The following is a 20,279-nucleotide window of genomic DNA, read 5'->3' on the forward strand; positions in this document are numbered from 1 at the left end:
GAGCAGGTGGGTTCCTGATGTGAGCAAGTAGTGTTTCCATGACAAACTCACTAAGCTTTGCCAAGAGTCTGAGGAGAAACATGTCATGGGCAGGGTAAGTCAGCAATATAGTTGTCTAAGGAGATAACCACCCACCGGCCAACTGTCGTGTTCACCTGCTCCTTAACTGCAGGGACTCGGGGATACGAGGGAGGTGAAACATGAAAAGGGCTTGGGCCAAGTGAGGGTGACAGAGCTGGTAATCCTTGCAGTGGCTAGGGAGGAAGCCTGTTTATTTCATGGTGTAATTCGTGATTAAAATAACCAAAAAGGGATGCCCTTTCCGCCAGGCAGCCTAAAAATGGTCTGATCCTCACATCCTCACATTTTCCTCACTATGCTTCAAATTCAAGACTGGATACCACTTTGAATAGCCTTCTCTCCCTCTGATTGGATTTCCTTGGTTAAAGTTTAATTACATGAGATGTCAAGAAGAGACTAACAGAATCTCAGAATTTGAAGAGCTATCAGAGACAGGCTAGTTCAATCTATACCAGAACAGGAATCTTTTTGATAATATATTCAGCAAGGAGTTGTCCAGCTTCCGTAGGAAAGCATCTGTTGGAGGGAAACCAGGAGCCTGATGGACATATTAGAGAATGTGTTTTAGCCATCCACCTGAAACTGGTCACATTTCAATTTCCACTCTGTTGTTAGTTCTGCCCTTTAGGGCCAAGCAGAACAAAACAAATCCCTTCCCTACATGACAGTGTTGCAAATAACCAAAGACATCTACCGTATCTTCTTTATGGCATCTCTTCCAGATTAACTCATTCTGGTGTTCAGAGGGAACGTCCTTGATGCACTGCTCAGGTTCTTCTGAACTCTCCAGGTCCCTCCAGTAACACACAATACATTACCCACTCCCCCAGCCCCAACCAAGTGAACAAACATATAGATGGTTTGAAAATGTCAAAGTAAAAGAGAAGCACCATTTCTCTGTATCCATAGTGCTTTTTCCCATCTAAATGTGCAGACCCCCATGAAATATATCCACAAACACTTTGAGGGTCAGTGACCACCAGATTAAGAACCCCTAATCTAGACTATTGCAATATTGTCCTTAATGATCCCCTGAATTAAATGTCTCCCTTCTCCAATCTGTTCTCTAGACAACTGCCTAAAGTAAAGGTCTGACCTCATCATTCCTCCTCACCTCCCCCAACACACACAAACTCAACACACTCCAGTTGCTCCCTGTAACCTCCAAACTCATTTATAATTTTCTTTTTCTGACTTAGCAAACTATTGGTCCTTCTCTTCCTTTCCATGCCGTATATATTCTTACACATTATTACCTCTACAATCCAGCCAGACTGTTCCTCCTACAGAAAAGCATCTCCTTTCCTGTGCCTTCCATTGACTGGCCCGTGTGTCCCTTCCTCTTCACCACTTTGTAGAGAGAATTCTCCCTAGTTACATTTTCATAGAAAAAGACGCCTCTCCCAGGATAAGCTTCTCACTTCTATTCTCATCACTGTGCTTCGAATTCAAGACTGGATACCACCTTGGATAGCCTCACCCCCTCATTGGAGCACTACAGAGTGGAGAACCAAACAATTCCCAAAGCCTTCTTTATAGAAGGAAAAAAAATCATACTTTCAGCTCACCCCAAGCAAGTCTTCCTGATTTTAGCCATGGAAGAGGCTGTCCCACTGTTCTGTCACTTCCTTTTCAGTATTCCTCCCTTTGTTTGTCATCTTCACCCATTAGATCATCAGCCCCTTGAGGGGAGGAACTATATTTCTTCTTCTTTGCATCCCCAGAGCTCAAATCAGTTCATGGCACATTGTAGACACTCAAAGTTTGTTGAATTGCATTAAATTGGTTTTCTTAGTGTTTTTCAAGAATCATTCTAAATCCCACATTGAGGAAACCCATCTGTGTTCCCCTCAACTTCTAGTCCTTTATGCCTCCCATTTAACTCAGTTGTATTTTGTATGTGGGGAATTATTTATGTGTTGACTTCCCTGTCAGCATCTGAGAATAGATACAGTTTGTGCCCTTCTTTGTATCTTTAGCAATTGATATAATGCCCGTTATATCCTAAAAGCTTTTGGATTCACTTTGATTAACATGAGCTTTTCCTATTGAGTCATGTTTCTTTCCCCAACTTAGATTCATGCTTCATTTATCCAATTCCCAAATGTAAGAACTGACATCCATCCTTTGTGAAATTCTCAGTTGTAGACTCCTTGGAATCCCTCAACATTTGGGTCAAACATTCCCAAGATGGCTTTTGTGTCTAATAATATAAATGGTCCCCAAACGGCCAATATGAGACATATAAGCTCAGTGAACTCCACTACAGAAGAGCCTTCACAAAGGGAGTGGAGAATTAGGGGGGAGGACAGGAAATCAAATGAATTCGCCTTCCATTCAAAGCTAGAAACTCCATCTGCATAAAATTAAGAGGTTTTTTTGGTGGTTGTTGTTTTTATGAGTCTCTCCTAGAGTGAAAATGAGACAAAACAGAAGGCAACTCATCTCCTGAATGCTACGATGACACCCCTGAGATCTCAAGAGGAGAAGGGAGGCCTTCGGCACGCGCCACAATCCAGACAGGATTTATGAGAAAATATTGCCGAGGGCTGCAGAGAATGAGGACTGGAAGTATTGTGCCCTGATTCAGGGAAGAGAGTGTTTAGCCTAACAACATAATGAAGCTTTCAAAATCCAGGATCCCAAGGAGTTTTTAATCTGGAATCACCCTTATGGTACAGCTACTGTGGGCATCCACCATAGCCAAAAGACTAGCTCTTCATCAATAGAATATGTATCTGGAGAGCATGGGTAGAATGAGGTAGGATGGAAGGAAGAAATCTCCTATGGGAAATTGCTTCAAATGGGGTAAAAGGAATGCATTAAGACTCTAGGTAGAAGAAAGAACAAATGCAAATGGGTTCAGATGGATCCACTTCAAGGATGTTCAACTCAGATCTATATTTTGGCCACCACGAGGGAGTGAATGAAATAGCGACATCATTTCACAGATTCCCAGAGGGCAAGGTCAAAGGACTCTAATAGTCTTTGGCAAGCCAAGTATAATTAGCCAAATTTATAGTCTTATATGTACGAGCCAGCCTGAATATCAATGAGTCATCAGCAAAGAGTCCTGAAGCAGACTATCATGAATTAGATAATAAAAATAAAAGACAAGAGCAAGGGGGAGATGAGTAAATATGCTTTCACTAACAGAAGGTCTATCCCAAAAAGGATGGTTGGGATGGGTTAAGAAGGCATGTGTATATATACAGGGTAAGGAGACCAAGCTATGGACCTTAATTAGGGGTCATGCATTCACCATGGGAAACTAGGCATGGATTGCAGTCTACACTCCATATTTCAAATGAGCTTAATAGCGTTCCAGACAATCGTTAGCTGTGCCGCAAGGGCAGTTGTTCCCATTGGAAGGAGGTTGTAGCAGCAGGCTCATAGGCTCACCCAGAAGTCAAATGCCTTTTGGCCTGTTGGCAAGTTCTCCTACAGAATTTGGGGGAGAGGGCTGAGGAAAGGAGAGAACCCCTAATATTCGGGCCATGCTTATTTTGTGACCAGTCTCGATCTCTTTGTAGCCATCAGGAAAGTTGTCAATGGCAGAAAGAGTAATGGCTGCTGTGATCCGTTTTAGGCCCTGCCCAGGAGCTGAGAAGTTTCGGAATTATCAAGAACTGAAGAGGTCTCTGCTCTGTGCATTCTACTCACACGTGGTAAAGGCAGTTGGGAACCACGTGGATTAATTAGTGTCCCTCAGTATCTGGCATTGCCGTGGTCTCTGTTCTCCTACTGGGCTCCAGGTGAGCCCTAACAAAAGGTGGACCGAGAAACACCTGCTTACTGTGTCTTTTCTTCAGCCCTGGTCCAGAACACCGTTTGTTCCATTAGTGTTCAACACGGGTCCTGGCACACAGTAGGGCTTAATAAATGACTGATCAATGCTGAATTGGCAACAAAACAAGACGCTCTAAAAGAAGTGAAGCTGCAGTCACGGAGGAAAATGGTCTGCCCACCCACCACTGTGTGACTCCATGCTGGTCAGCTACCCTTCCCCACATTAGGAAATAAGCAGAGAGGTGAGTCACTTACCCGAGGCACTGCTTTTGGGGGGACCAACGAGCAGGAACAATGCAGGAAGCCAGAGCAGTTCCATCCTGTCAATATAAGCACAGAAGGATGATCCTCATTAAGCTCCAATACTTAAACCGTGTCAGTCCTCCCCTCCGTCTTCCAATTTCAGATCACCAAACCGGAACTTTTCCCTTCTTTCCATTTGTTCTGGCTTTTTTCCACATGCGACCACAGCCCAGAGGCAGATACTTTTCTTCAGTGATGAATGGAGTGCCTAAAAACCCTGAATTCACATTTTTGGAAGCCAACTGCACTCAGCATTTACATTAAGGAGGAAGGGATAAACCTTTAGCTCAATACGGCTTGTTTTTTTCTTTCCTCACTAGAAACGAATGTCAGTGAGACAGGAATCTAATTTCTATGATCTTTAGCTTCTCGGTCACCAGAGGGGCCTGTCAGGATATCATCTGTCCCAAGGCCATCTGGGACATGGACCACTGGACAGCAGACCTGACTCACTGACAGTTCAGAGGAATATGGCCTTCACATTGATTATCATGAGGGAACTGTCAATAACTGAACATCTTAAAATCAAAGCAGTTTCAAACCCTTTTCAGCTCTTTCATGGAGAACTGTAATCAAATCACTATTATCTTTGCCTCTAGAAAGAATCTGCAGTTCCCAGAGATTCTGTGCAACTTCCCAAACCTTAACTCCTTTTTCTGGCTACCCCTTCCACATATGGGTGGGCTTCCCCATTAGAAAAGAAGTCAATGTGAAGTGAACAGAATCAGAAAAACATTGGACACAGTAACAGCAAGATTGTGTGATGATCAACTATGACAGACTTAGCCTTCTCAGCAATCAAGTTACCCAAGACAATTCCAGTGGACTTGGGATGGAAAATGCTCCTTCATGTAGAGAGAGAACTATGGAGACCAAATGCAAACTGAAGCATATTATTACTACCTTTCTAGCTTGTTTTCTTTGACATGTTTTCCCCGTTTTTCTGATTTTTCTTTTACAATGTGACTAATCTGGAAATATATTTGAAATGAATGTATGTGTATAACAAATTAGATTGCTTGCTATCTTGGGAAGGGGGAGGAAAGTGAAAGAGGGAGGAAAAAAGTTTCTCAGAATCTTATAAAAATGAATGTTGAAAACTATTTTTACATGTAATTAGGAAAAGAAAATATTAAGTAAAAAAGAATAAAACATATAACTCAATGAAGGCAATGACTAAAATAATTTTGTATTTCTAGACCGGTCCTTAGAATAGTGTTTTGCATAAAGCAAAGCTCTTGACAAATATAAATTCATTCAATTAGAAGCAAAAAGATGTCACCTCTTCTATATGGAAGATGACTTTTTAAGTATATTTACTAAGGCTCTTCAATAACCTCAATAATAGGATGCATTCTTAGATATGCTTCAGTTCAAATTACATACAGAACAATGGCATTACTTAAAATCTAAAACAACCAAATGAAATAAAAAATTGCGACCCTTTTTGTTTTGTACTCCCTTTCTCATCAATATATTTCTAGGTATAGTGTGGATTATTTATGAAGAATGAGTTTTGGGGCAGCTAGGTGGAGCAGTGGACAGAGCACCAGTCCTGAAGTCAGAAGGATCGGAGTTCAAATTTGGCCTCAGACACTTAACACTTCCTAACTGTGTGACCCTGGGCAAGTCACTTAATCCCAATTGCCTTGGGGATTGGGGGGGTGAGTTTGGTCTTCCTCAAGTTACAAATGCCTAAATTTCAAACACCTCATATGTGAAAATGACACGTCTTCCTCCCTTATCTATTCTAAGGTCATTCAGCTATAGCAACTGTGCTGTTTTCAAGATCACAACCCAGCTGTACTGAGCCAACATGACCAATTGAGGTTCAAGATGGAAACCTGGCTAACTTAATGACTCTTAGTAATCAGAGGAGTGCTATGATCCTACTTTTCTTTATATATTTAAATGCTCACAACTCTTAATTCCAGTTTTCTCCAAAGACTTTCTTTTTTTGTTTCCTTCATATTAAATTGTTGACTAATATCACAAAGAAATAGAACAAAACAAAACAGCAAGAATAAAACTGATGACAATTAAAATTTCCTCATCATCCCTCTATGTATAAGCCAATGAGCAATTCTATGGTGATTAATTTTCAAACGTGAATTAGGAACATACCTGTCTTAATGAAGAGAAAATTCATTTTTTTTTAATTTGATGCAATAATGAAACAGGGTCAGCACCATGTTAAGTTCTTGGAAGGATCCAAGTGTTTCTTCTTTTACTAACTAGAGAAAGCTCCATCTGCTCTACAATCATTATACATTTGAATTTCAAGTATCACCTTTCTAGAGGCCATTTAACCATGCTGAGCCACAGTTACCCACCTCGTCAGTTAAATGGGAGTAATTATGTCTATTATATCTGCTTCACGTGGTATTGTGAGGAAAAAACGAAGTTGTAAAAGTGAGGAGCTTTGCAAACTTTGAACCACAATAGGAGTATAAGTTGTTATCATCTTCATCCTCCTTGTCTCCCATGGTGTCCTCCCCAGGGACGTTTCAGCACCATAGACAGAGATTCAGAATTCAGTCCTGGCTTTCTTTGTCTTTGCCCTCAATTGGATTTTCCCCCAATAACTCAATGTCCAAAAGAAAGCTTTCCAAGTCATGGATAAAAACAAAAATAATTGCAATAATTTGCATCCCTGGGGTGCTTTGAGATTGACAAACCCTCTTCAGGAGGCACAGCAACCCAGAAATCTCCTGCCCACATTCACAAAACGCCGCACTATCTCCTGCTTATGTCAGAATAACTGTGCTTCATTGTGGACTCCAGGCAGCTGAATTTCAACCCCAAGCCTGAGGCATGATGGACTATACTGGTCCCTCAAACTGCTTTTGGCTCAGAAAACAGGACCATACTCATGCATGTGCCAGCTCCTCCCACCTCCGCGTTTCCCCAGTTTACCTACTGTGTGCTTTTGAATTCTGAAGGACACAGTCTGAAGACATTTCCATTACTGTGATTGATAGCCTTAATTGTTATTCCTGAGTTACTGACTGATGTGGGGGGGAGGGGAGAAAAAAGCAAAAGTGGACCTAGGGAGAAGCTTTAGATCAGTAATGTATGTACAAACACATACTCTCATACACATACAGTTACTTCCCCTATGGGGATCAATTATAATAAAACAGATGGATCTTGGCTTTCATGGACAGGCCAAATGAGGTCAAGTTACTGTGGGGGAACTAAATGTTGCCAGAAGTTCAGACAATGTTCTTTCAAACAATAATAAGCCATACTTATTTTCTCTAAGCACATCTTTGTACAAGGGCACATGTTAAATGTTTAATAAATGCTCATTAACTGACTAGCTGATAGAATGAATTAGGAGTGTCATATAGACAGCTTGGCAGAGATTGAAATGCTTTGTTGTTACTCATTCAACAAATCACACTGCCCACAGGGGCGAAAAAATAAAAGCATCCCTGCCATTTACTGAGCTTCCATTCTAATGGGGTACAAAAATGACAGTTCAAAAATAAATACAAAATTTATTGTATTTTACAACTGCATAAAAGACTTACAATTTAGAAACCAAGCACAGACTCAGCTGGTAGGAAGCTGAGATTCTAAAAGGTGTAGGTGAGGAAGGGAAGTATTCCAGTCAGAGTGGAATGGGGCTACCCCAGGAGGTCAGTTTTGAAACCAAGTGTAGATGAGACCTGGGAGGTACAGCAGACAGAGTACTGAGTCTGCATTCAAGATGACCTGAGTTCAAGTCCAGTCTCCTACTCTACCCTGGACAAAGGACTCCCAGGGACCCTGGACAAGCCCCTTAATCTTTACCTGTCTTATTTTCCTCAATTATAAAATGGGGGTTATCAGAGCACCCATCTCCCAGGATTGCTGTGAGTTCAAAATAGGAGTAAATAGGAATTAATGTTCCTAAAAGGATCCACAAGCCTTATGATCATGCTCATGATCATGATGTAAAGGATATCCTTGTTCAGGATAAGGTGGGCACTGAAGTTCCTTCCAGTTCTTAAACTCCATTATCCTTTGAAGTAGTTACTTCTATTTTTCAGATAAAGAAACTAAGTCTCAGAGAGAAAGAAAATGACTTGAGCAAAATCATGCAATGATGAGATGATTCTATAGGTAATTGTTATAGTCTGAATTTGAACCTAGTTCTCTTGTCTTTGTCCAAGTTCTGTCCACTTTGCCATGGTGCTTCTTCATCTCAATTATTCTCTGTTTTCTCACCTGAAAAATGGGGTAGCTGAACCCCCCCATCTCTAAAGTGCCTTCCAAATTGCTGATTCTGTGATTCTATAAACTCGAACAGTTAAATTAGTACACAGCTCACCAGATTCTCAGCCAAGCACTTTGCCTGTGCTTAAAGGTATCCACTTGGAGTGGAGTCCCTGGACAAATAGTCCAGGCTGAGACCCTCCTTTTATACAACCTCCTCCTGTCCTTCCTGAGAGACATATTCCATTAGTTATTTCATATTTATTTAAACAGCCACAAGCTGCCAGCGGCTAGAGTGAGAACACATGCATTATGAACTAGTCCCTCAAGCCAGAAGGAAGTAACTCACCAGAGCAAGAACATTGCTTCATTTTATTCTGAAACCTTAAGTACTTTGAATGCCTCAGTTATCATATTTGTGGTAATAATAATAACAATAACAGTGATGACAGTTGAACATTCTGGTTAAATATGCTGATGTGCAAATGGAGGGAGGAATGGGGGGAGGGCCCAGATTTTTGCAGAGCAAAGACCATCGAATTCAGAATTGGAAATGAGGCTGGAGGGTTCCATCTCATGTACCTTGTGGATTCTCAGAGTTTAAAAGGGAAATCCAAGATCATCCAGTCTGGCCTGCAGCAGAATTAGCATGGGAGCCAACTGCTGGGGCTAGAAGGAATCTTTGGGGCATCGCGTATAATCTCCTTATTTAACAGTTAAGAAAACTCCATTCTTATCAAGGATAAGTGGCAGGCAGGTAAAATTGAAATTGAAACCCCCATCCTCTGACTCCAGAGACACGGCTTTTACCACTTAGAGTTCAAGGGTCTCTCCTCTACATCCCAAGAAGTAATTTTCAGGCTTTGATCAAAGACCTCAAAGAAGGGGAAGCTATTGCCTCCTCAGGTGCACCCCATTGTGCTTTAAGAAAGTGCTGATCTCTGGGGAAGATTCCCCCCTTTCATATACCAAATCTTGTTTGAAGATTATATATTTGAAAAAATATGTATTTGTCTTCCCTAGCTTATAATCTTGGATAAATATCTTTAACTTCCTGAGCCCCAATCTCCTCACATATAAAATCATGAGGGTGACAGGGAAAATCATGGTACCATTTAGACCACAATCATGTAATCATGACTTATCTTCAGCCCATCCCCTCCCTAACTGCCCGCATCCAATGAGCTGTCAATATTTGTTGATTCCAATTCAACAGAATCTCTTTCCCCATCCATTTTTCTTAAGAAAATCATTGTCTCTAAGTTTGTGAATGCTAAGATAAATAACTTAAAAGGATGGAAGAAGTTGTTTGAGTTATAAAATAAGGGGGAAATGATCATTATCTAATCCAAGCTTAATAAATACAAGTTGTTTAATATCAATAGGAATTTTTGAGGCTCAGGAAGAGGAGGAAGATAGGACAAAGGGGAAAAGAAAAGAGATCGGCTTGAGCACAGTGACAGGGTTTGTTTGTCCAGGGGAATAAAGGGAGATAGAAAAAAATATCCTATGTAGGAGAGAACCCTTGAAGCTTAATGAATTCATGAATTTAATACAGAACAGATAGGCTATCACTTTCAAGCTTTCAAGTCAAGAATGAAGTGAAATCATGTCCAATTAAGAGAACCTCCAGGGGCCTGAAAGCAGTCGGGGAGAGGAAGAGAAGAGAGGAGATTTTTCTCCTTAGTGGAACTCTCCTCCTTCTCTACCTTAAGTCACTCTCTGTCTCTGTGCCTCAGTTTTCACACCTATAAGAATAAGCTGCTACCGCTTCACAGTTTGAGCTTGTTAAAACTAGGGTAGGGATTGGGCCAGCCTGGAAAGACGCTCTCCAGGGTGCTCAGACTAGAAGATGGCTTAATTGATTTCTCTACAAATCACTGCAGATGGAATTACACGAGGGAAAGTAGCTGGCAAGTCTATTAGACTCAGAATCAAGGAACTGACTGGGCACTTTAGGACCGTGTATCCCATTTCTTCATTCTGTCCTCCAAGAATTGGACTTCCAGGGAGGTTGTACAGGAATCACATCAGCCACCCGGGGACTCCAGGTCTGCCGAACCCCAGCCCTACGCCTTCTCTGGCACTAATACCTCCCCACTTGAAGATCCTCGCTGTCAGGAACTTTAGGGATGATGAGGTAAGACCCAATCTGCCCTCTAGAAGCTGATATCTATTTGGAGACAGTAGAAGGAAGCCAATAATCAGGGGCTAAGTAAAAAGTAATCAGACGTAAGAATTGGCCACATAGAACTTGCCCGATTCAAGAGCCATTCTCAAACTAGCTGTCATCTCCCCTTCCTCCCTGGCAAATCTGCTGCCTCCCAACACATGGAGGCCAAAGCTCAGGCCCTCCTCATCTCACACAGGCAGTAAAATAGCAGCCTTTTTACTAGCCCCTACTTCCCATTTCCCCCTCCATTAAGATGTCAACATCCTCTGCCTGAAATCCCTGCCTGACCATGTCGCTACCCTTTCAATAGCTCCAATGAGTCAGTCTTCTTTCTTGGATAAACGATAAACTCTTCTGTTGGACATAAAATTCTGCCTCTAGTGTGTTTCTCTCTTTTCCAGGGTCACCATTCCAGGTAAACTTGTTTACATGATGTTTCCCAAGCCCAGTTTTTCTTTCATCCCTCTCCCCAACACAGGCTGTATCTTTGCAAAGTTAGCTCTTCTCTGTGGGTGGAATATACTCTTAGCTCAGCTCTGCTTCTCAGTATCTTAAGCTTCATTCAAGCTTTAACTCAGGTGAGAGGGACACCTATAGGAAGCCTTTTCTGGTTCCCATTTCCTTTCCCTGGTAACCCCTTTCCCTCCAATTGGCCTCATATTTACCATCTAGTGCATTTTCACTTAGATGATGATTTGCCCAACAGAAAGTAAACCTCTTACATCCTCTTCTCCCTCCTGAGAATAAGAAAAGTTTCATTTCTTTTCTTGGTATCTTCCCTGGCTGGCACATAGTAAGCATCTAATATCTTGTTGATTCAGTATTGTTCTCCCTGTTTATTAATGCTCTCTTCCTACTCAATTTCTAAAGAACAAACTTATACATGTGCCTATTTTAATCCCCCAAAGAATGTAGGTTCTATGAATAGAAATAATTTATGAAGGACCTACTGTGTGCCAAGAATTTGTGTGCACACAAAAACAAAAGCTGCAAGTCCTCAAGAAATTTATATTCTAATAGGAAGGAACAAGAGCAGGTGGGGGAAGGGCAATAGGGGAAAGGATTTAAGTCCCCTTAGTGGACAATAGTTACAGTTCCTATCTTGAAGTGTTTTTTTTTTAAATAAATACCAAATGTTTAAATAAAGAAGCTTGTGTATAAAAAGAACTTTACAAAGAGAGAGTCTTATCTAATTTGTTGTGATTCTCATTGCCTAAGATGCTCCAGGTACTGGTAAAACAGCATTAACAGTCTTTGCCCTCAAGAAGAGTTGTATTCTATTGGAAAGACTCAGAGGTACACATGAACGCACACACACACACACACACACACACACACTCTTAACAAATTTGCAAAAAACTCAAATCTGAGAGACATAATGAACATGGTAGATGACAAATTCAGCTTCCAAAAAAAGTTATCATAGCCCAAAAGCATTGGGCCAAATATAAGATTATATTCATCCCTATTACACTTGAATACTTGGATTTAAAAAAAAAATCACCTTTCTAAGAATAAAGGGGGAGAGGCTATGGTTAGATAATAGATCATTCTTGAAACATGATCCATGGGCTTTGGGCCAACAACTTCAAAAAGAGCCACCCATACGCTATGGCAGCCAAGAAAGCCAACGAAGAGACCGAGAGAGAGAGAACGTCCCCAGCTCTGAAGATGGTCATCCCTTCACCCCATGCAGCCCACATCAGGGGTGACATGTTCAGAAAGGACAATGATCACAGTGTCAAGGGGAAGGAGATCATTAGTGTGAAGGATTTCAATTCATGCCATAAGAGAATAAAGCTGAAGGAAGTATGGATGCTTCTTCTAGAGAAGAGGGAAGGTACATGACAGCTGGGGACCATATCCTGTAGAGGGGGCCTTATTAACCAAGCCTTGTTTTGTCTAAGAAGTCAGAGCAAGAGACAAAGTGGGAGATGCACAGAGGTCAAATTAGGCTTGAGATATTGCTATAAATATTTCTCTCTCTCTCTCTCTCTCTCTCTCTTTCTCTCTCTCTCTCTTTCTCTCTCTCTCTCTCTCTCTCTCTCTATATATATATGTATATGTATATATATTTGTGTGTATGTATATGAACTTCATATACATTAAAAATAGTCCTCATTGAAAGTTTTCAAGCAAAACACAGTTGACTTTTTCTTGGAGATGATGTAAATTATATATAAGTCTGGGTTGGCTCAGGTGACCATGGAAGTCCCATTTCTGGCAGACTATATTCTGGGTCAGAGCTGAATTTAAATTCAAGTCTTCCAACTCAAAAGGTTGATGCTTCTTCTTCCAGATGTGCTTTCACCATGAAACTTCATTTCATCTTATAGGTAAAAGCAGAGGACAGTGGCCTTGCTGGTTTGGAGACAGGAAGAAAACATAGATGTGTTTTATCCATATACACCCCAAAGGAAAATCCCAGACTTTGTCAGATTTCTAAAGCAGAATTTCTTAGCCTGAATTTCAGGGATCCAGGATAGATTTCAGGAGATTTAGAGACTTCTGTTCAGTTTTAAAATATATTTGTAACTATTTTTTTTAATTTAATAGCATTTTTTCCAGTTACATGTAAAGACAATTTTCAAAATTCATCTCTGTAAAATTTTGAGTTCCATGTTGTTCTCCTCCCTTCCCGTCCTTCCCTCTCCCCCTCCCCAGAGAGCAAGCAATCTCAGAGAGATTATATACGTACAATCATGTTTAACCTATTTCCACATTAGTCATGTCATGAAAGAAGACTCGAGAACAAAAGGGGAAAACCACAAGAAGGGGGGGGGGAGTAAAAATCATCTGCTTTGATCTGCTTTTGATATAATTAGTCTCTATCGTAACCTTCGTATTTTATGCCTTTGGATTGCAAAAGGAGCAGCGCCACTGCCAGAGGGGCTGGCCTTCCTACAAACCATCCTGGACTCGACACATCTTACCAGAAAGGAGGCCGCCGGCCTCACGTGTTAAATGTGAGTTAAAAGCAAACTTGTGTCCACCCACAGTATTTAAAAGGGCAATTTCCCCATGAGTTATTGCCACAGAGCTTTCTTTTGCGTTGCTGCTGCTGACTAAAGCTTTCTGTAAGCAGCCCCGTCCCACCCCGAGGGAGTTGTCCACTCCAGATCGCTGGGCTGCCGGGGTCAGACGGACCAGGCGGCCACAAGCTCTGGGCAGTGCCTCAGGTGGAGCACCGCCCTGTGATGAAATTCTGGGATGGCACAGAGGGGCCTCCCAGGGATATCTGCCATCCAGAGACTTTCTCTGCCCGCACAGAAATGCAAAGACACAAGACTACTTAATCTCCCTTACAGGAGATAAGAATGAGCAGCAATCCCACACTGCCATTATCAACTTATTCATAAACTTCTAAGGACTCCCGTGACCTTAATTTCTCCAATTATTCCTTATCTTCAGCGTGCAGCCAACTACAATTTATCTTGCCTTCCTACCACTTCCTTTCTTTCCCCATCCCCAACACAAATGGCGACATGGAGGGGAAGGAGGGAGGGGCCACTAAATGTACTATAAGGTAGGTTAGTCCAGAGGGTAGAACAGAGGAAGGTGAGATGGTGTCTCAGAAACAAGTAAAGGATTCATTTGTTGGGGAGCGGATCTTTTAGGGGCAGCCTCCCATGGTAAAACAGGCAGCCACAGAGGAGCAGGGACGGACAGGAAGTCGTGCTGTCCATTGAGCTACATGCAAAGCTACAATCAAGTGGGGAGTACCTTGCAAGTCTACATTCTGCTGTTCAAGAGAGCCTCAGTGCTGTGGGAGAGGGAGCCTGGGTGAATGATAAAGAGCATCCAGTGGCTTTGGCCCCCATTGGGGGAGAAGGGAGCCTGGGTGAATGATAAAGGATGATAAAGAGCACCCAAGGGCTTTGGCCCCCACTTGTAGGAGAGGGGAGCCTGGGTGAATCCCCAGAATGATAAGAGCACCCAGGGGCTTTGGCCCCCACTTGTAGGAGAGGGGAGCCTGGGTGAATCCCCAGAATGATAAGAGCACCCAGGGGCTTTGGTCCCTATTGGGGGAGAGGGGAGCCTGGGTGAATCCCCAGAATGATAAGAGCACCCAGGGGCTTTGGCCCTCACTGTGGGAGAGGGGAGCCTGGGTGAGTGATAAAGGATGATAAAGAGCACCCAGGGGCTTTGGCCCCCACTTGTAGGAGAGGGGAGCCTGGGTGAATCCCCAGAATGATAAGAGCACCCAGGGGCTTTGGCCCCCACTTGTAGGAGAGGGGAGCCTGGGTGAATGATAAAGGGCATCTAGTGGCTTTGGCCCCCATTGGGGGAGAAGGGAGCCTGGGTGAATGAAAAAGGATGATAAAGAGCACCCAGGGGCTTTGGCCCCCATTGGGGGAGAAGGGAGCCTGGGTGAGTGATAAAGGATGATAAAGAGCACCCAGGGGCTTTGGCCCTCACTGTGGGAGAGGGGAGTCTGGGTGAGTGATAAAGGATGATAAAGAGCACCCAGATGAAATTCACCAGGACACATGGTGACAAGATTGGGAGATACCTTTGAGGGGAGGGGGCCGCTGTAGACAATGGGGGCCAAGGCCTCTCCCAATCTTGTCACCATGTGTCCTGGTGAATTTCAAATAAGTCAATGAAACACTCGTCCATATGATTGTTTGGGGGCAGATAGAAGCTTGGTAGATTAATAATCATAGAAAGATGCTGGCCCCAGGAATTATCCCGCTATGATTTACAGCAGGCCCAGAGCCTCCCCAGCCCCGGCTGGCAAATCTGCATAATGAATCCAGCTCCACAATACCCTGACCCGGCAAGAGACATCGGCGTTGGGAGGCAGGAATTCACTCCCTGCTGGGCCTTTAGTTGCCTTCAGTCACCCTCCCGTCAGGAAAATAATATTAAAGGGAGCAGCTCTTTTAGTCCGGCTATTTCTCAAAGGAGCACAGTTATACACAGAACATGTCCCAGGTCTCTACACCGGAGGAGAGAGCAAGTCCACAAGTCACTGAGCATTTATTATGTACCTCCTGTGTGCCTGCAGTATCCCAACTGCTGGAGAAAGGAACATGGCTAGACACCACCCCCCGCTTTCCTTTTCTATACAAATGGGGCCCAGAAAACTGGAGTAACTTGTCTGTAGCTTCACAGAGAATGAACTCCAGAGCCAAGTCTCCTGTCCACAAATCCACAGCAGTCACCCCACTAACACACACACACACACACACACACACTCACACTCACACTCACACATTCACACACACAAAATCTATAAAATCCTACCAGCTTGGACAAGGAACCATCTTTCATCACCTGCCTCCAGTCCTGAGAGACTTCTCTCTGCCCCCACTTCACTGACAATGTCAGGGAGCATTAAGTCAACATATAACAAAGAATATCTTAAAAGAAACCCCATTTGTGACTTTTAAAATACTCAGATAGCTTGAGGAATGCTAATAAATGTTGGCAAACAAGGGCCCCTTCCTTTTCTCCAGCTGGGTTCTTATTAGTAAATTAACTGGGTGATGCAAATCCATATTTCTGAGTTATAAGATCATAGAGGATCATAGATTTAGAACTAGAGAGGAACCTTCAAACCTTGGATGCCCTTCAGGATCATCCCAGAACTCCACACATGAGTTCCTGAGGCCCAGATTGGGAGAGACCTCCCCATTTCACCCAGTGGGTCAAGTAGCCAAGAAAAGATCGAAAGCTGGGTCCTTCAGTTCCCGATCCAGTCCTCTTCCACCGTGATCTTTACATCCATTGATCTCAGCTTGCCTGTCCTGATAAATCCCAACCTGCATTGATTCCAAAGGGGCTGTCATTCAATGTCTTTGATGTGCTCCTAGAACTCAGGACAAGTTCTGATAAAGCAGCAGAAAGAGCCCTGTGGGACTGACATGAAGCTCCGTTCCCTAGCCAAGGAAGTAAGCCTGGGCTGACCGCTTCGGTCCTCCCCCCTGGGATGCACATGCTGAGTTCACCCCATCCCCGCTGCTCATATGCTGTTTCAGTTAGAATCATGTTTCCTGACTCTCTATCCATTTTTTCCTCCATTTTTATTGGGCACTTTAAAGTGCGCCCTCATCTCAGTGATCCAGACCAGTGGGATCTCCAAGTGTAACCCAGGCCTGGGAGGGGTGTCTTTAAAACCCTCTAAAACCCTGATTTTTCTGTCTAATATTATAAATATCTATAACTATAATCCAGAGAAACAAAAACTCTATGGACAGATCCTTAAAAAAAAATTAATGGGATAAAGAAACTGAGAACCACTGGTCCAGACTACCCCACATCTTGTCTCACGGTTGATGGGACGGTCCCCTAGTAGTGTCACATCAGCTCTTTGTCTAACAATTCTGCATAAGTTTGAGCTTGGATATTTGTAAGATGGAGCCCTCAGCCTGCAGGAGGAGATAGGGACAATAGGGTCACACATCTAGGCTGGTGATGCTGGCATTTGTTCTCCTCCTCTACTTGCCATCCTCACCCGCTCTACTGGAACAATTCTCTCCTCTCTTTCACTGTGCCAGGTCTTTGTGACCCAAGAATAGAGATCTAAGTCTCAGCTCAGCTTCATCTGAATGATCATAAATGTGGAAATCGATGAGCTACTGCTATAATTACAAATGTGTGCTAGCAAAAAAAAATAAGATCAAATAAAATGAAAACTGGTATTATAAAAACAGCCAACCTCCTTATGAAACCCAGCCCTACAAGAATAACCTTGGGGGAAGCACAATACAAAAATACTAAAATAAATAAATAAAAGATCAGAGAAAGATGTTCGTTCATAAGCAGTCTGGAAACAAGAGGGAGCAAACAGTCAAATGAGTGTTTTATGAAAAATGGTTAGCAAAAGCACAGAGAATGGCAAGCATCTGTATCAAGGAAGAGAAAAGTTAATCAAAATTGTCCTTCGAGGTCAGCAATTGTTTCCTCTCCCCCATTCCCAATCAGGAATCCCGGAGAGCTCACGCAACATGCCTGTGAGCAAAGTTGAAGAGACTGTTGAGTCTTATTTAGGATTTCTGCTTCATATGGAGCCAAAGGCTTCAATCATTCAACCTGCCTGAATCCCACTGGGAAAGCGAGGGTCTCGGAAGCAAGTCTGCAGGGTCTGCTATTCATAAAGGCTCAAAGTCAAATGGAGAGAGCGAATCCAAAGAATAGAAAGGAATGGGAGGTAATGAAGGGAAAGGAAGGAGAGAGACAGTGTTACCAACAAATTACTCCAAAGGAAACATCGCAGAAAGAGGGATCCTGAAAGAGAACCATAAGACAAGTTGTGAAAGCCCACTAGAAATGAGGAAAATACCCCCCACATCTATCCAAGGTTTCGAAAGAAATGAAGTAAATGGGTAGCAGGGAACAGGGGAGGTATTAATGTTGCATAGAACCAAAGACCCTCAGGTTTCTGGGCAGGGCCTAATTAATATTAGCTGAAATCTCTTTTGGGAAGTATCTTCTGATCTCCAAATCTAATTCAAAATTACTTTGTTTTAAAGAAATATCCTGTGAGCCAGTTTGAGATCAGTTGTGGACTCCAGAAGAAAGTTCTGTAGAAAGTGGTAGGAAGAGAATAAAGACTAAAAGGAATCTCCTCAAGGACAGATGTAACAGAAAAGGAGATTGGAGGCCATGTAGTAAACCTTCAGGATGACATATGGATTCGTTCCCTTGAATACAAAAAGACCAAAACAAATGTCTCCACTGCTCCGGGTGAAAGCTCTCCAAGCAAGAATCCCAAAGGATGGGGAAAACTGACTTGGGTGGGTAACAGCAGAAAGATAGCGCTGCACTGAGATCCCATTATGCCTCTGATGAGGAAGCTTCAGTGATTCCCTATCGCCTCTAAAAGAAAATACAAATCCTTGTGCTTACTATTTGACAAATTGGCTCCAGATCCTCTGTGTTTCCCGTCCATTACTTCTGCTCACATGTTGTGTTTCCTTCTAGCCCTCATACAAAACATTCTATCCCTGGACTCTTTTGGTCTGGCTGTCATGGCCCAGCAGCTTTCTCACCCTGGAGCATCCTGCAGCCCCTGGGCTTCTCTTGTTGAGTGCCTCTGTGAAGGTGGCAAACTCCCAGGCTAGCCAGCTTTCCTTCCTCTCCCAGTTCGGCTTCTAACTCTTTGCCATCATTTCTCTGCGTGGTTACCTTCATTTCCCTGGCGCCATGTTAACTTCATTTATGTCTTGTCCCTCGAAGGCAGGGACCAACACTAGTTTTTTTATTTTGTTTTGTTTTTCCTCATTTGAAGCCCCAATGATTATCACAACTTCTCACCTATGCATTTCATTGAGCTGGGGATGCTCTGTCTCCCCACCTCCCTAGTTTCCTTCAGTGCCTCCTGATCTTAGTCCTTCTGCTCACCTCCTCCCCTAGACTATTCATGGACTCTATTTATTTCCTCAAACACAAGGATAAAAAGTCTCAAAGAAAGAAGGTTCCATGAGTGTGAAGGCAGAAAATCTCTCTCCCTGACACACAGTTGGAAGAATTCAACGTGGTGGCAAGTGGTACCAAGCATCCCAACGCCAGCCTGCCCTTCAGGACTTATGTTCTAATAAGGGGAAGCAATTCAAATGGGGAAGTGGGAGCCAGACAGTGACTTTGGGGAAAAGAGTCAAGGAGAGTCACAAGGAAGTAAATTGGACACACCCAGGAGTAGCGGTTAATTTGATTGCATTTCTGGGGGAAGGAGGAAGGTCCAAAAAGTGGTCAACAAGAAGAAGATGAGGGTGGAACGTGAAGTTGCCTTCATCCATGAATAGAGTGGGTCAATCCTGCGACGCATTCACCAATCAGGAAAGCGAGGGCTCAAGAGCAGGTCTTCTGGGCTTGTGAGATGGATTGGCAACTATTACTTGAAAGGTCATGGTCAGGGGTCAGTTGTGCACATCCCCAAACAAGAGAACCTATAGTCACTTGGATTAGACCTGACACTCTAGGCTTCTGCTCACTAACAGTGTTGATAAAAGACCCAAACAGTTATTTTTTTTTCCCCAAAGACATATGGTTCTGTATTAAATACTGAATAACCCAAAGTCATTTGTTCTGGGATGTGAAAATCATGATGCACTTTTCACTGAGGAACTCCTTCTCTTCAAAATCAAAACAAGTACGTGTGTGAGTGTGTGTGTGTGTGTGTGTGTGTGTGTGTGTGTGTGTATAGTACAATGCCTTTATTTTCAAATACATCCTTTCTCCAATCTCCAGAGAGTCATTGCTTGTAATAAAGAAGAGTAGTAAAAGAGATGGAGGAAGGAACAGCATCTCAGCCAAATTAACAGACACATCCACAGTCTGTGCGAAGGCGAAGTTCCATGTTCCCAGGCCTCTGTCTCTCAGCAAGGCTTTCCCAAAGGAAAGTTTGCATGGAGAGCCCAACGTCAGTGTGCCCTGGATGACATCAGTCATTCTGCAATCTCCCAAATCCAAAAGTTTCTTCTCTTCCCCTAATGTAAGATCAGTGTTTTCCCTAATGGGTCAATAACCTCTGTCATGATGTCACAACGAATCGGATAACCAGAGATCACCCCGTCTCCCCAAACCCTTTGCTCACAAAATTCTGAATAAGGAAGCAGTGCCCGCAGATGAGAAAACTGAGGCTCGGTGAGTCACCTGATGTCACACAGCTCCTAAAGGGCAGAGTCCAGATCAGATCTAGGGTATCCGTGTTGCTCCTTCCTCACGCTATCACGAGAAGTCGGAGAAATGGACGAGCTCCCATTCGTAAGGGACGATTCATATA

General features: G+C 43.0%; 1 protein-coding gene across 2 annotated transcripts in view; it reads right to left on the minus strand.

The window, feature by feature from the left end:
• The window catches only part of IL1RAP (interleukin 1 receptor accessory protein), a 135,457-nt gene that overhangs the window by 93,225 nt on the left and 21,953 nt on the right, over nt 1–20,279 (minus strand). For both annotated transcript variants that reach the window (XM_051991641.1, XM_051991642.1), the window contains exon 2: nt 4,126–4,190. In XM_051991641.1, the coding sequence (XP_051847601.1) occupies nt 4,126–4,189 (64 nt within the window). In that variant the 5' untranslated portion in view covers nt 4,190. The remainder of the gene's footprint in view (nt 1–4,125; nt 4,191–20,279) is intronic.

The sequence above is a fragment of the Antechinus flavipes genome, chromosome 3, assembly GCF_016432865.1.
Source record: "Antechinus flavipes isolate AdamAnt ecotype Samford, QLD, Australia chromosome 3, AdamAnt_v2, whole genome shotgun sequence".
Taxonomy (NCBI): domain Eukaryota; kingdom Metazoa; phylum Chordata; class Mammalia; order Dasyuromorphia; family Dasyuridae; genus Antechinus; species Antechinus flavipes.